Here is a 16,370-nt window from a genome sequence, read left to right as displayed (position 1 = left end):
CAGTAGCCGCTGCTAGCTTAAAATCTCTCCAGCAACGCCTGCATGTGCCACAACACCGGCTTTTGTGCGACGTCCCCACACGCTGGAACTCAACGTTTCAGATGTTGAATAGAGTGGTTGAGCAGCAGAGACCTTTGATGGAATACCAGCTACAAAACCCTAGGGTGCCACAAAGTCAGCTGCCTCAGTTTCACATCCATGAGTGGCCATGGATGAGAGACCTTTGTGACATCCTACGGGTCTTTGAGGAGTCCACAAGGAGGGTGAGCTCTGAGGATGCGATGGTGAGCCTTACAATCCCGCTCTTGTGTGTTCTGAGAGAATCCCTGATTGACATCAGGGATAACTCAGATCACACAGAGGAGTTAGGGATAGCATCCGATCCGTCACAGCTGGAGAGTAGGTCCACACATCTGTCCGCTTCACTGCGTTTAATGGAGGAGGAGGAGGAGGAGGAGGAGGAAGAAGAGTTGTCCGATGATGTGATGGTGATACAGGAGGCTTCCGGGCAACTTCGAATCGTCCCATTGTTGCAGCGCGGATGGGTAGACATGGAGGATGAGGAGGAAATGGAGATTGAACTTTCCGGTGGGGCCAGAGGAGTCATGCCAACTAACACTGTGGCAGACATGGCTGAGTTCATGTTGGGGTGCTTTACAACCGACAAGCGTATTGTCAAAATCATGGAGGACAACCAGTACTGGATCTTTGCTATCCTTGACCCCCGGTATAAAAACAACATCTCGTCTTTTATTCCGGTAGAGGGGAGGGCCAATCGCATCAATGCTTGCCACAGGCAATTGGTGCAGAATATGATGGAGATGTTTCCAGCATGTGACGTTGGCGGCAGGGAGGGCAGTTCCTCCAGTAGGCAACCAAGTTCTCACCGGTCCACACAAACGAGGGGCACACTGTCTAAGGTCTGGGACACCTTGATGGCACCCCCTCGCCAAAGTGCCGCCACGGAGGGTCCTAGTGTCACCAGGCGTGAGAAGTATAGGCGCATGTTGCGGGAATACCTTTCCGACCACAGCCCTGTCCTCTCCGACCCCTCTGCGCCCTACACGTATTGGGTGTCGAAGTTGGACCTGTGGCTTGAACTTGCCCTATATGCCTTGGAGGTGCTGTCCTGTCCTGCCGCCAGCGTCCTATCTGAGAGGGTGTTCAGTGCAGCCGGTGGCATCATCACTGACAAGCGCACCCGTCTGTCAGCTGAGAGTGCCGACCGGCTCACTTTGATAAAAATGAACCACCACTGGGTAGAGCCGTCATTTTTGTGCCCACCTGTGTAAAGCACCCCAACATGAAACTCCATGTCTGTACTCAACCTCTCCAATTCCTCCGCATCCTCATACTCATCCACCATAAGCGTTGCACAATTCTGCTAATACTAGGCTCCCTCCACCCTGATTTCCCCCAACTCTGCTGGTTAGAGGCTCCCTCCACCATGAATTTGCCCAAACTGGGCTGTTTAGAGGCTCCCTCCACCATGAATTGGTCCAAACTGGGGTGGTTAGAGGCTCCCTCCACCATGAATTGGTCCAAACTGGGGTGGTTAGAGGCTCCCTCCACCATTAATTGGTCCAAACTGGGCTGGTTAGAGGCTCCCTCCACAATTAATTGGTCCAAACTGGGCTAATTAGAGGCTCCCTCCACCATGAATTGGTCCAAACTGGGTTTTTTAGAGGCTCCCTCCACCATTAATTGGTCCAAACTGGGCTGGTTAGAGGCTCCCTCCACAATTAATTGGTCCAAACTGGGCTAATTAGAGGCTCCCTCCACCATGAATTGGTCCAAACTGGGTTTTTTAGAGGCTCCCTCCACCATGAATTTGCCCAAACTGGGCTGTTTAGAGGCTCCCTCCACCATGAATTGGTCCAAACTGGGCTGGTTAGAGGCTCCCTCCACCATGAATTGGTCCAAACTGGGGTGGTTAGAGGCTCCCTCCACCATGAATTGGTCCAAACTGGGGTGGTTAGAGGCTCCCTCCACCATTAATTGGTCCAAACTGGGCTGGTTAGAGGCTCCCTCCACAATTAATTGGTCCAAACTGGGCTAATTAGAGGCTCCCTCCACCATGAATTGGTCCAAACTGGGTTTTTTAGAGGCTCCCTCCACCATTAATTGGTCCAAACTGGGCTGGTTAGAGGCTCCCTCCACAATTAATTGGTCCAAACTGGGCTAATTAGAGGCTCCCTCCACCATGAATTGGTCCAAACTGGGTTTTTTAGAGGCTCCCTCCACCATGAATTTGCCCAAACTGGGCTGTTTAGAGGCTCCCTCCACCATGAATTGGTCCAAACTGGGCTGGTTAGAGGCTCCCTCCACCATGAATTGGTCCAAACTGGGGTGGTTAGAGGCTCCCTCCACCATGAATTGGTCCAAACTGGGGTGGTTAGAGGCTCCCTCCACCATTAATTGGTCCAAACTGGGCTGGTTAGAGGCTCCCTCCACAATTAATTGGTCCAAACTGGGCTAATTAGAGGCTCCCTCCACCATGAATTGGTCCAAACTGGGTTTTTTAGAGGCTCCCTCCACCATTAATTGGTCCAAACTGGGCTGGTTAGAGGCTCCCTCCACAATTAATTGGTCCAAACTGGGCTAATTAGAGGCTCCCTCCACCATGAATTGGTCCAAACTGGGTTTTTTAGAGGCTCCCTCCACCATGAATTTGCCCAAACTGGGCTGTTTAGAGGCTCCCTCCACCATGAATTGGTCCAAACTGGGCTGGTTAGAGGCTCCCTCCACCATGAATTTCCCAAAACTTGGCTGTTTAGAGGCTCCCTCCACCATGAATTTGCCCAAACTGGGCTGTTTAGAGGCTCCCTCCACCATTAATTGGTCCAAACTGGGCTGGTTAGAGGCTCCCTCCACCATGAATTTGCCCAAACTGGGGTGGTTAGAGGCTCCCTCCACCATTAATTGGTCCAAACTGGGCTGGTTAGAGGCTCCCTCCACCCTGATTTCCCCCAACTCTGCTGGTTAGAGGCTCCCTCCACCATGAATTTGCCCAAACTGGGCGGTTTAGAGGCTCCCTCCACCATGAATTTGCCCAAACTGGGCTGTTTAGAGGCTCCCTCCACCATGAATTGGTCCAAACTGGGCTGGTTAGAGGCTCCCTCCACAATTAATTGGTCCAAACTGGGCTAATTAGAGGCTCCCTCCACCATGAATTGGTCCAAACTGGGTTTTTTAGAGGCTCCCTCCACCATTAATTGGTCCAAACTGGGCTGGTTAGAGGCTCCCTCCACAATTAATTGGTCCAAACTGGGCTAATTAGAGGCTCCCTCCACCATGAATTGGTCCAAACTGGGTTTTTTAGAGGCTCCCTCCACCATGAATTTGCCCAAACTGGGCTGTTTAGAGGCTCCCTCCACCATGAATTGGTCCAAACTGGGCTGGTTAGAGGCTCCCTCCACCATGAATTTCCCAAAACTTGGCTGTTTAGAGGCTCCCTCCACCATGAATTTGCCCAAACTGGGCTGTTTAGAGGCTCCCTCCACCATTAATTGGTCCAAACTGGGCTGGTTAGAGGCTCCCTCCACCATGAATTTGCCCAAACTGGGGTGGTTAGAGGCTCCCTCCACCATTAATTGGTCCAAACTGGGCTGGTTAGAGGCTCCCTCCACCCTGATTTCCCCCAACTCTGCTGGTTAGAGGCTCCCTCCACCATGAATTTGCCCAAACTGGGCTGTTTAGAGGCTCCCTCCACCATGAATTGGTCCAAACTGGGGTGGTTAGAGGCTCCCTCCACCATGAATTGGTCCAAACTGGGGTGGTTAGAGGCTCCCTCCACCATTAATTGGTCCAAACTGGGCTGGTTAGAGGCTCCCTCCACAATTAATTGGTCCAAACTGGGCTAATTAGAGGCTCCCTCCACCATGAATTGGTCCAAACTGGGTTTTTTAGAGGCTCCCTCCACCATTAATTGGTCCAAACTGGGCTGGTTAGAGGCTCCCTCCACAATTAATTGGTCCAAACTGGGCTAATTAGAGGCTCCCTCCACCATGAATTGGTCCAAACTGGGTTTTTTAGAGGCTCCCTCCACCATTAATTGGTCCAAACTGGGCTGGTTAGAGGCTCCCTCCACAATTAATTGGTCCAAACTGGGCTAATTAGAGGCTCCCTCCACCATGAATTGGTCCAAACTGGGTTTTTTAGAGGCTCCCTCCACCATGAATTTGCCCAAACTGGGCTGTTTAGAGGCTCCCTCCACCATGAATTGGTCCAAACTGGGCTGGTTAGAGGCTCCCTCCACCATGAATTTCCCAAAACTTGGCTGTTTAGAGGCTCCCTCCACCATTAATTGGTCCAAACTGGGCTGGTTAGAGGCTCCCTCCACCATTAATTGGTCCAAACTGGGCTGGTTAGAGGCTCCCTCCACCATTAATTGGTCCAAACTGGGCTGGTTAGAGGCTCCCTCCACCATGAATTTCCCAAAACTTGGCTGTTTAGAGGCTCCCTCCACCATTAATTGGTCCAAACTGGGCTGGTTAGAGGCTCCCTCCACCATGAATTTGCCCAAACTGGGCTGTTTAGAGGCTCCCTCCACCATGAATTTGCCCAAACTGGGCTGTTTAGAGGCTCCCTCCACCATGAATTGGTCCAAACTGGGCTGGTTAGAGGCTCCCTCCACCATGAATTTCCCAAAACTTGGCTGTTTAGAGGCTCCCTCCACCATTAATTGGTCCAAACTGGGCTGGTTAGAGGCTCCCTCCACCATGAATTTGCCCAAACTGGGGTGGTTAGAGGCTCCCTCCACCATTAATTGGTCCAAACTGGGCTGGTTAGAGGCTCCCTCCACAATTAATTGGTCCAAACTGGGCTAATTAGAGGCTCCCTCCACCATGAATTGGTCCAAACTGGGTTTTTTAGAGGCTCCCTCCACCATGAATTTCCCAAAACTTGGCTGTTTAGAGGCTCCCTCCACCATGAATTGGTCCAAACTGGGCTGGTTAGAGGCTCCCTCCACCATGAATTTCCCAAAACTTGGCTGTTTAGAGGCTCCCTCCACCATTAATTGGTCCAAACTGGGCTGGTTAGAGGCTCCCTCCACCATGAATTTGCCCAAACTGGGCTGTTTAGAGGCTCCCTCCACCATGAATTGGTCCAAACTGGGCTGGTTAGAGGCTCCCTCCACCATGAATTTCCCAAAACTTGGCTGTTTAGAGGCTCCCTCCACCATTAATTGGTCCAAACTGGGCTGGTTAGAGGCTCCCTCCACCATGAATTGGTCCAAACTGGGGTGGTTAGAGGCTCCCTCCACCATTAATTGGTCCAAACTGGGCTGGTTAGAGGCTCCCTCCACCATTAATTGGTCCAAACTGGGCTGGTTAGAGGCTCCCTCCACCATTAATTGGTCCAAACTGGGCTGGTTAGAGGCTCCCTCCACCATGAATTTCCCAAAACTTGGCTGTTTAGAGGCTCCCTCCACCATTAATTGGTCCAAACTGGGCTGGTTAGAGGCTCCCTCCACCATGAATTTGCCCAAACTGGGGTGGTTAGAGGCTCCCTCCACCATTAATTGGTCCAAACTGGGCTGGTTAGAGGCTCCCTCCACAATTAATTGGTCCAAACTGGGCTAATTAGAGGCTCCCTCCACCATGAATTGGTCCAAACTGGGTTTTTTAGAGGCTCCCTCCACCATGAATTTGCCCAAACTGGGCTGTTTAGAGGCTCCCTCCACCATGAATTGGTCCAAACTGGGCTGGTTAGAGGCTCCCTCCACCATGAATTTCCCAAAACTTGGCTGTTTAGAGGCTCCCTCCACCATTAATTGGTCCAAACTGGGCTGGTTAGAGGCTCCCTCCACCATTAATTGGTCCAAACTGGGCTGGTTAGAGGCTCCCTCCACCATTAATTGGTCCAAACTGGGCTGGTTAGAGGCTCCCTCCACCATTAATTGGTCCAAACTGGGCTGTTTAGAGGCTCCCTCCACCATTAATTGGTCCAAACTGGGCTGGTTAGAGGCTCCCTCCACCATGAATTTGCCCAAACTGGGCTGTTTAGAGGCTCCCTCCACCATGAATTGGTCCAAACTGGGCTGGTTAGAGGCTCCCTCCACCATGAATTTCCCAAAACTTGGCTGTTTAGAGGCTCCCTCCACCATTAATTGGTCCAAACTGGGCTGGTTAGAGGCTCCCTCCACCATGAATTGGTCCAAACTGGGGTTTTTAGAGGCTCCCTCCACCATGAATTGGTCCAAACTGGGGTTTTTAGAGTCTCCCTCCACCATGAATTGGTCCAAACTGGGGTTTTTAGAGTCTCCCTCCACCATGAATTGGTCCAAACTGGGGTTTTTAGAGGCTCCCTCCACCATGAATTTGCCCAAACTCTGCTGGTTAGAGGCTCAATCCACCCTGATTTTCAAAACAAATGTTGGTGCCAACCTCAACTTACTACAAGGGCCAAATTCACTGCTGGTGACAAGCTCTCCTCACTGCAAGTGCCAAATACACATGTTTCAAGGTGTTTTCCTACTGTCAGAGAGGTGGTATTGAGTGTGTAAAGTGTGTAGTTGTTAGGCTGTGATGTTGGGGTAATAGAGGGTCTTTGGTGTGTTAGATGCCCCCAGACATGCTTCCCCTGCTGTCCCAGTGTCATTCCAGAGGTGTTGGCATCATTTCCTGGGGTGTCATAGTGGACTTGGTGACCCTCCAGACACGGATTTGGGTTTCCCCCTTAACGAGTATCTGTTCCCCATAGACTATAATGGGGTTCGAAACCCGTTCGAACACACGAACATTGAGCGGCTGTTCGAATCGAATTTCGAACCTCGAACATTTTAGTGTTCGCTCATCTCTAGTAAGCAGCTCATATCATAGGCACTAATGTAACCACATACCACCAGAGTTTCAGGCTTTAGAAGCGTGCGCTGATAGCACGCTGGATGATTCCTCTCCTCTTGAGTTCGCCGGACACGCCAACTGTGGTTATCATAAAGAATTTCACATTTTGATTCATCTGACCCCGGAAATTTTTCCTCGATGCATTTTAAATAACCTATGGCTCAGAAAAGATGGCCACGTGTCTGGATTGTGTTGATGTATGACTTCTTCATTGCATGATACAGCTTTAACTTGTATTTGTGGATTGCATGGATTATAAGCATTCAATATTGACTGTCAACCTTGTTCCTTGTGCAGGTGGATTTTCAATATTCTCAGGATTTTTTCATGATATGAACTGTAGCTGGTGGAATGTTCAAAGTCATCTTTGCAATTTGCATTGAGGCATATTTTTGCGAATTTGTTTCACAATTTTTAGACACAGTTTTTGCACAGGTTTGTGAACCTCTGGCCATCTTTGCTATCAGTAACTTTTCCAGTCTTTTGCTAACCTGGTCCTGAATTTTTTGAGATGTGCAGCAACTTTTTTGGAATTGTATTTGTTACAGTTGTTTTATTCAGCTATTGTTTTGATTTCCGTGTCTGTTTTATGACTCAAAAGTTGTTCCCTCTGCCAGAGACGCAGCATAGTAAATGGATATATAGGGAGCAACCACATCAGACCACATAACACTTACCTGGTGGTGCAACCATTCGCTGCCATTTTTGGAACAAACAGGTTTTCAGACAGTCCCGTGGACTTAGGTTATACGTTTTATGTCTTGACATTAATTCTTGCATTGGCTCCAGTATTACACACAACTGCAACAAAAAACACAAAATCGAGACATTAAGTTCAGCAGCTCTGAATAGACACAATTGGTTTGCAAAGTTATTGGGGCAGATTTGGATTTATTGAAATGGTCTATCAATCAATCTTTACAACCAACCATAACAGGAAATACAATTTATATGGATTTTTTTAATTATTTTTTTTTTGCATTTATCCTTTTTGTGATAAAGCTCTCATTTTCTCCTCCCAATTTGTAATCATTGTAGCATTCCGCCAACAGTACAGGGGTCATGGGTGAGATGACCCCAGGGTCGGACTGACCCACCGGGGAACCGGTGAATCCCCTGGTGGGCCCCGAGCCCCAACTGTTAAGTCCTCATTTTACCAAAGTAGATGTACTGGAAAGGGGCCCGATTGGGCTCCTGTCCAATGCATTTGCCTCAACACACAGTGGCCATTAGATGATACTGAAGCTGTATATGGTGTCCTCCCGATATATAGAGAAAGTACATATTGGGAGGACGCCATGTGCTCCTTCAGCATCAGCTAATGGCCGCTTGTAATCCTGCACTTAGCGCTGCTTACCTATGGGGACCTGCTGTGCTGCCCGGACTTCCTCCCTCCCCCTACTCCTCACAGTGAGTCCTCTCACATCGTAGCGTGTGGGGAACACAGGAAGACATCTGGTTATGATAGTTCACTGCTGGAAAATGTGAGTATATTCTTTTGGTAAAATCTGTATATTTAATATATATATATATATATACATATATATATATATATATATATATATATATATATGTGCATTTGTGTAAAGTATGTGTCTTGTATATTGTTTGAGTACTGTACTGAGTACTGTTTGTATACAGGTATATGTGAGTATATACAGTATGCTATAATAATGTGCATGTGTGAGTATATGCATATATATATATATATATATATATATATATATGTATTTTTGTGAGTGTATATAGTATTCATACATTCATATAAGTATATATATATATGACATATATGGTATGTGAATGTACTGTGTATATGTCTATATTTATATATGCTTATAAACACATATACATTTATATACATTCACATACCATATATGTCATATATATATATATATATATATATATATATATATGTATATACTTATATGAATGTATGAATACTATATATACTCACATATATACACAAACATTATTATAGCATACTGTATATTCTCACATATACCTGTATACAAACATACAGTACTCAAACAATAATAATGTATATGTGTGAGTATATATGCTATAATAATCTATATGTATAATGTGTAATAATCTATATGTGTGAGTATATATAGTATATGTATGACCTGGTTCACATCTGCGTTTGGTAATCCGTTCAGAGAGTCTGAACGCATTCACAAACGGTGAGTAGTGAGAGCACATTGACCCCATAGACTATAATGGGGTCCGTGTGCTTTCCGCGTAGTGTCCGCACAAGTCATGTGGTCAGGAAAGTAGATCATGAAGTACTTTTCTGTCCGCATGTTCCGTGCGGACACCCCATGAAAAGTGCATGGACCCCATTATTGCTAATGCGTTTGGTAGTCCTTTCGGACGGGGGGTCCCCATGTGGGGTCCCAAGATGGATTACCGAACACAGATGTCAACCAGGCCTGAGTGTGTAGGTATATAGTGTGTGCAATCCCATCCACACATTGCAGAAAAATACACGCAGCGGACACAGTGCAATTTCCAAAATGGTTGCGGTTTTGGAAATCGCAGCATGTCACTTATACCTACAGAAACATCTACGGTTTCCCTATAGGTATAATGGAAACAGAAAGTCCTCAGGAAACCTCTGTGGAGTTTCTGCAATAAGTGCTGTGAGAAAAACTGATGTGTTGCTGCCGGGGTTTTTCCCGCAGCACTTTTTGCTGCGGCTTGCTACATGGGGCCTTATCCTTATAGTGTAGTACACAGTATATTGAGATGATCAGGATGAGGCCCAACAGTGAGGCGCAGCTCAAAAACCCTGTGGAATAAATAGCGCTGAATCTCAATGTATTTTTTCCATAGTGTTTTTCATTGAGCTTACCTTATGGGGGACCAGTGAAGAGGCCACTGTATGGGGGGACCAGTGAAGAGGCCACTGTATGGGGGGACCAGTGAAGAGGCCACTGTATGGGGGGACCAGTGAAGAGGCCACTGTATGGGGGGACCAGTGAAGAGGCCACTGTATGGGGGGATCAGTGAAGAGGCCACTGTATGGGGGGACCAGTGAAGAGGCCACTGTATGGGGGGATCAGTGAAGTGGCCATAAAAAATTTCACCCAGACATTCCCTTATAGAGGTTGTTTATAAACTGGAGTGATCACTGTGGTGGCCACCAGGGAGGTGTAAAAATAAAAAATAAAAAAAAAAGTATACTCACCGGTCCGCAGCACCCCGTTGTCCCCCGCCTGTGTCTGTTCTGTCTTATGGTCTCATTTCTGGAAATCCTGTACCTAATTGGTCTCAGTGATCAGATGAGGTGCAGGACTCCCAGCAAGGAGACCAAATGGATACATGCAGCGCACAACGGAGCGCTGATGACAGATAAGTATTCTTTTTTATTTATTTGTTTTTTATTTTACACCTCCCGCCCGGCACGCGAGTTGCTCCAATTCCTGGACAACCACTTTAAGGGCTAGTTCACACGGGGGAAGTTGGCCTCAGACCTCAAAATCCGCTGCCAAAAATGGCTCCCAATGACTTCAGTGGGAGCTGCTCGCTTTTTTTTCCGCTAGCTAGTTGCAGAAAAAAGAAGCAAGCTGCCCTATCTTGCCGCGGATTCTGTGGCTGAATCAGTCGCCGTGGCACGAGGCTTCGGCCCATTGATTTGGGCCTAATACGGACATTCATGTAACTCCATGTGAACTAGCCCTAAAGGATTTATCCATCTTTCTAATATTGATGGTCTGTCCTCAGGATAGACCATCAATATTACATCTACAATGATACAACAGCCAGGGCCTCTGCAGATCAGCTTTTTCCAGGAGAGAGCAGCTACAAGTAATAGTAACATTTCTAGGAGCCGCGCTGTTCACTTGCCATACAAGGTGTAGCAGTAGGTTTAGGTAGTTCGCATGGCATAGTGGGTGAGCAGCATGGCTCCTGACATGTTATTACCTCTAGCTGTCGTGTCTCGGACCGCTGATCTGCAGGGTCCTGGGAGTGGGCCCCTAGAAACAATTCCACTAGTGGGCTCTAGACATCACAGTCCAACACTGGATGACCCTCTTCCACCTCCCCGCTTCCACCACCAAAAGTAGATTTTAACCACTTATACAGGGTGTCCGGAAAGTAAGTACACAAAGTGAATGGGTGGACTTTAGCCGATATATGAAGCATTTTTTATCAATGAACATGTGACCAGAAATGCACCGTGGTGGCGATGCAGGTAGACCCTGGCTGCTGTGGCCCCCTCGCTCGCCGAATTTGACCCCACTTGATTTTTTCTTGTGGGGACATGTCAAGTCCGTTGTGCATGCAATGCCTGTGTCAACCTGCGATGAGCTCGTGAACCGCATCCAGGCTTATTACGGTGAGGGCCATGCCAGGAGTCTGTGAATGGGTGCGTCAATCCATCTCGCGGTATTGCACTGCTTGCATCGAGGCAGGCGGCCAGAACTTCCTGCAATTCTTGTAAGAAGTAAGAGTGATTAAACCGATTTCCCATTAAAGTGCTTTCTCTTCTTCGTTTCTCCTTTCACATGGCGCAGCGAGGGATAGGAAACTGACATCTCGGTCTACCTGCAGCGCCACAATGGTGCATTTACGGTTACATGTTCATTAATAAAAAACGCTTCATATACCGGCTGAAGTCCACTCTTTCATTTTGTGTACTTACACTGCAGTAGGGGCTGCTGTGTATTGTGAGAGAGTAAAGGGTGTGGTCTGGGAAGACAGGTATATTCCAGCCAGGCAGCTAAAGGATGTATGGTAAAGACTCACACCAGGGAGGTCAGCTGGGTAATCAGGCCCTAATAACAGTCTGAGTGTGAAGACTAGGAGTGTGGCACCACACTGATAGAGCTGACCTCTCCATACCAAACCTACAGAGCAGGTACTGTGCCACCCATTGTTATTGCCAAGGTAGCCAGTCTCCTTTTTAGTCAGGGAAGAGTTTCCTTCCTTATATTTAAGTTAGTTTTTCAGCCGAGAAGGGTTTTCTTTTGTTTATTCTGTGTCTCTGCAAAGGCAGTGTATGCGCTACATGTGAATAAAGCCTGAACCTGTGTGCAATCCAGTGTCTGTGTCCCTGTTTCCTGCACTGCTACAAGCTTCTACCTGAGCGATTCCCTACAATATACATTGCAGCAAGGCTGCATTTTGATACCAGAATATTCCGTTCACTATATCACTAACCACCCCTACAACAATATAGGAGTATGGTGGTGATAGACTCACTTTAATTCTTCTTTCGAATCCATTTCTCGAAGGCTGTGACATATTTGCTGCCGGCACGGGGTATAGACAGCACACTGTGATAATGACTGCCTTCTGCCACCACAGTCTCTTTGGGATTTTAATCTGTTCCCTTTACAAACAATTGGTTTCAATGACAATTCCTAATTAGCAAGAAATATTCCTCCTCCTTCATGGCAGATTGGAAATCAAGTCTAATGCAAAGACATGGTAAGAGTTAGGACTGGATTACTTATTGACTCCTCACTGCACAGATACGATGACTAACCTCAGTGCTGTGTATTCTGCATTGTATGGATACAGCCCTACACCCGTATGTATACCCATTGTATGGATACAGCCCTACACCAGCTCCGTAACTGACAATCAATGATGTTTTGTAGGAATAGGCATCAACGTTAAATGTATTGGCAAATTTTATATATATATTGATTACATTTTTATTAAATATTGAATCCATCACTTTTTCTAATCATTTTTTATTTTCTGATTGCAAATGTTTTTTATTCTATTTTATGTACATGATTATGGAGGCAGTTTTTTTGCTGCTCTTCTAACAGCATTTAGTGATATGCTTTACAGCACAGTCTTGGCAGCGCCGCACCTCCCATGAGGCGACCTGAAGCGACCGCTTCAGGCGGCGCTATGCCAGGGCCCCGGGGAGGGCGGCATTTTTGCTTACCTAAGCCAGTCCAGGACAAGCTGTCACCGTCACCGAGCGGTGGATTGGGTAGGCCGCTCAGCCACGCCCCCTTCGCCCCGCCCACCTTTGCTCCGCCTTTCTGTCGTCCGCCTCGGGCGGCGAAATAGGTAGGTTCACCCCTGAGACTTGGCAATAGGCAGCAGTAGACTAGAGTCGACACATCGAGGTTTCTAGATATGTTCTAATGCAGGGGGCTGAGTAGATAAGCTGTGACATCATCCAGTGTTATCTTCTATTGTGATATTGCCTGTCTTGTTTGTAATGTAAATGAGATGACTGCTGTAAAGAAAACCTCTACAGAGTTGGCAAGTGCCAGCCTATTATTAGGCTTAGTGGCCAGTGTGAAACTTGCAGAGACGATACTCTTTAATAAAAAATAGTGACATAGAAAATGTATATTCAAATCATCAAGCGTTTTTTGTGACATGTTCTCTTTAAAGGGGGCCTCTCATCGCTCTTGGCATGTCTGTTTTAGTAAATACTTTTGATCCCCATAAACAAATAAAAATTCTAGTGTGATTCTTTCCTTAGAAATCTGCACTGTGTTGTTCCTTTGTAATGTAGGAATAAATTCACATGTGGGTGTAAATTTACACGGTATATTGCTATCTGAATAGATCAGGCAAGTATAAGAAACTTTATATATTAGGCTATGGAAGAAAAATGCTTCTTTCTCCACTTATCTGGGTCTTCCTAAACTGTTCACCAGTTTAAGAGAGGAGGAGATAGATAATCAGTTCAGAGATAAATTTGCTGCGCATGGAAGTCTATGGAGAGGAGAGGGAGAAGGAGACTGCTGGGGAGACACAGAGATGGCGCTGCAGCTTCTAGTGAGTGTTGTATCTCAACACAGTTCTGGATTCATAGCTCTGTCAGTAGTTCTCTATAATGTCCTACATGCTGCTTCTTCTGTTTGAACAGGTTTTACTTTGTACTTTTTTCTTATATACTGTAGGTTTCTCATATACCGAATTCTGCAGCCCCAGTCTCTGTTCTCCTAAACCCTTATCAGACCGATAATTGGTAGCTTTTGTTATGCAAGAAGATATAATGACTGTCCCATGGTGACCTGCAACCTTACACAACTGTGCAAAATCCAACATTGTAGGTATCAACAGGTATCAAGTTCCACGTGACTTTGAAAATCAGAGACCTCATTCGATGCAGAGTCACATGTGACTTATGATTTGCATGCAAGTCTATGATTTGGCAGATTTTTATTTTTTTTCTGCCAAATCACTAGAGATGAGCGAGTAGTATTAGATCAAATACAACTATTCGATCGAATACTCATATCGGTCAAATACCACGCAGGAAAATTCCATTGAATTCAATGCAAAAACCTCCTCGTGCTCCTCATCCTGCTACTTCCGGAACTTGGAGGATCCAATGTGTCGAACTTCAACATTCAACATTCCTGTTTTTTCCCATAGACTATAATGTTATTCGATATTCGAACGAATACTACTCGCTCATCTCTACAAATCACAGCTCTTAAAAATTAGCACAAAAACAAGTTGCATAAATATTTATTTTAGATAAAGACGTGCTATTGGCTGGAATAAAAAGACTGGAACCGCCCATTTCACAACAGCTGCAACTAACTGTACTGACTGCTCAGGAATGATGAAGGTTAGAAAAAAAATTCCAACTATGCCAGAATCAATGTTACAGGGGCCACACGGTGGCTCAGTGGTTAGCACTGCAGCCTTGCAGCGCTGGAGTCCTGGTGTTCAAATCCCGCCAAGGGCAAAAACCCATCTGCAAGGAGTTTGTATGTTCTCCCCGTGTTTGCATGGATTTCCATCCCATATTCCAAAAAAGACATACTGATAGGGAAAAATGTACATTGTGGGGCTCACTATCTACATTTTAAAAAAACCAATCAATGTTACAGCACCCACCGAGGAATGCAAAGAGTAAGAGTTGTGGAAGGTAGTCCTATTTTATATAGGTATAATATATATATATATATATATATATATATATATATATATATATATATATATTATATGTAATATCTATCATTATCTTGAAGCACTAAAATAACGACGGAGAAATAAATGACCTATCAAAGCATATCCAACTGAAAGAGTGCGCTGACCATAACGTTGTTTCCTCATCTCTATAGCATTTCCTCCGCGTGGTCTTATAAAGGCTGTGTTATCCAAAAAATAGTCAAGACATTTACATAAAATAAATGAAGGCTCAGCTTCCCATACTGCTAAATTCCAAATCTGAGCTACAACATTGTGTTGCAGTATCTGACCACTAGATGGCAGTAACGATATAGCTAGGGCTTGGGAAGGCAGCACAATAATCCCCAATATACCGTTCTTGTGTCAGAAGTAATGCTGCTATTTGAAATAGAAAAACATTGTCTTCAAGCACTGGAATTAATTATACCAGATACAGAAAAAAAAAAGGACAAAAACCCCTGCTATGCAAAATACGCCAAGACAAAAACAGATTAAATGGGCAGAAATGCACAAAGCTAGTTCTACTATTTTTCTCATATTTGGAGAAAAAAACCCTAAAATGCTTAAAAAGTATAAGGGGCCGTCTTCTTACTATGTGCAAAAAAGGCGACAGCCTTCAAACTTCTACTGGAATATTTCATTATATAGAAACCATATATACGATATCATTAACCATATCTATCTATAGGTAGTGTGACTGTGTAGCCTAGAAACACACATTGTAGTTCTATTAGGAAAAATGGCAATATTAGAAATAATAGTTTTTGGGTTTTTAAAAAAAAACTAAAAAAAAAACTTGGGTAAATAGATGTATGATGGCTAGATCACATAGAAGAGATACAGATAAATAGATAATAGATAGAAGGGATAATATACAGATATATGAAAGGATATGTTACTAATAATACTTCATATAGATGATCAGCCTTTCAAAACAACATGATTTCCTATCACAAGATCCTTATCCTGTATCATTCCATCTGTGGCCACCCAGTGGTTACTTGGTGTGTTGCAGCCTATGAATGGTTTTGCTAGCATGTCACGTTATTGTATTAGATGTCTTGCATGAAAAATTGGGGTCCTCAATATTAGAAACAAAATTGGTGATCTTACAAATAACAATATTTTTTAAGGTGGATATATATATATATATGAGATTGTCAGATAGCTATGACATTAATGAATAATTTACAAGTAACATATACTTAACTAATAAAGGAGAGAATACCATCTATCTCTTGGTCGAGCATGTCCAAATATGTGTGTTACTAGATGATCAGCTTTTCAAAACAATATGATTTCATGATATTCTGTAAGATTCCATATGTGGCCACCCAGTGGTTATTTTGTGAATTACAGCCTGTAAAGGATTTCACTAGCATGTCATGTTACTGTATTGGATTTGATGAGAAATTGGAGTCCTTAATCACATTCAAGTAGACACATTTGTAAGCAGCATATATCTAGTATAAATATCTATCTAGTGTTAATATGAGAATCTATAAGACTTGTCACAGTGTCACCTTTGTTTCTCGCCTCATTAATTATTCAATCTTCCTATTTCTAGATCAAAACCCCTAGCACCCCCTAGTGGCAGTGTATAAAACTGGAGCT

At 45.1% G+C, this 16,370-nt stretch overlaps 1 protein-coding gene across 3 annotated transcripts in view; it reads right to left on the bottom strand.

Annotated features, from left to right (window-relative positions):
* The window catches only part of LDB2 (LIM domain binding 2), a 306,202-nt gene that overhangs the window by 16,942 nt on the left and 272,890 nt on the right, over positions 1-16,370 (bottom strand). For all 3 annotated transcript variants that reach the window (XM_075261646.1, XM_075261655.1, XM_075261663.1), the window contains exon 6: positions 7,526-7,649. In XM_075261646.1, coding sequence (XP_075117747.1) covers positions 7,526-7,649 — 124 coding nt within the window. The remainder of the gene's footprint in view (positions 1-7,525; positions 7,650-16,370) is intronic.

The sequence above is a fragment of the Leptodactylus fuscus genome, chromosome 1 (assembly GCF_031893055.1).
Source record: "Leptodactylus fuscus isolate aLepFus1 chromosome 1, aLepFus1.hap2, whole genome shotgun sequence".
In the NCBI taxonomy this organism is placed as follows: Eukaryota; Metazoa; Chordata; class Amphibia; order Anura; family Leptodactylidae; genus Leptodactylus; species Leptodactylus fuscus.
The sequence above is the reverse complement of the archived record's forward strand: the minus strand, read 5'-3'. Positions and strand labels throughout refer to the sequence as shown.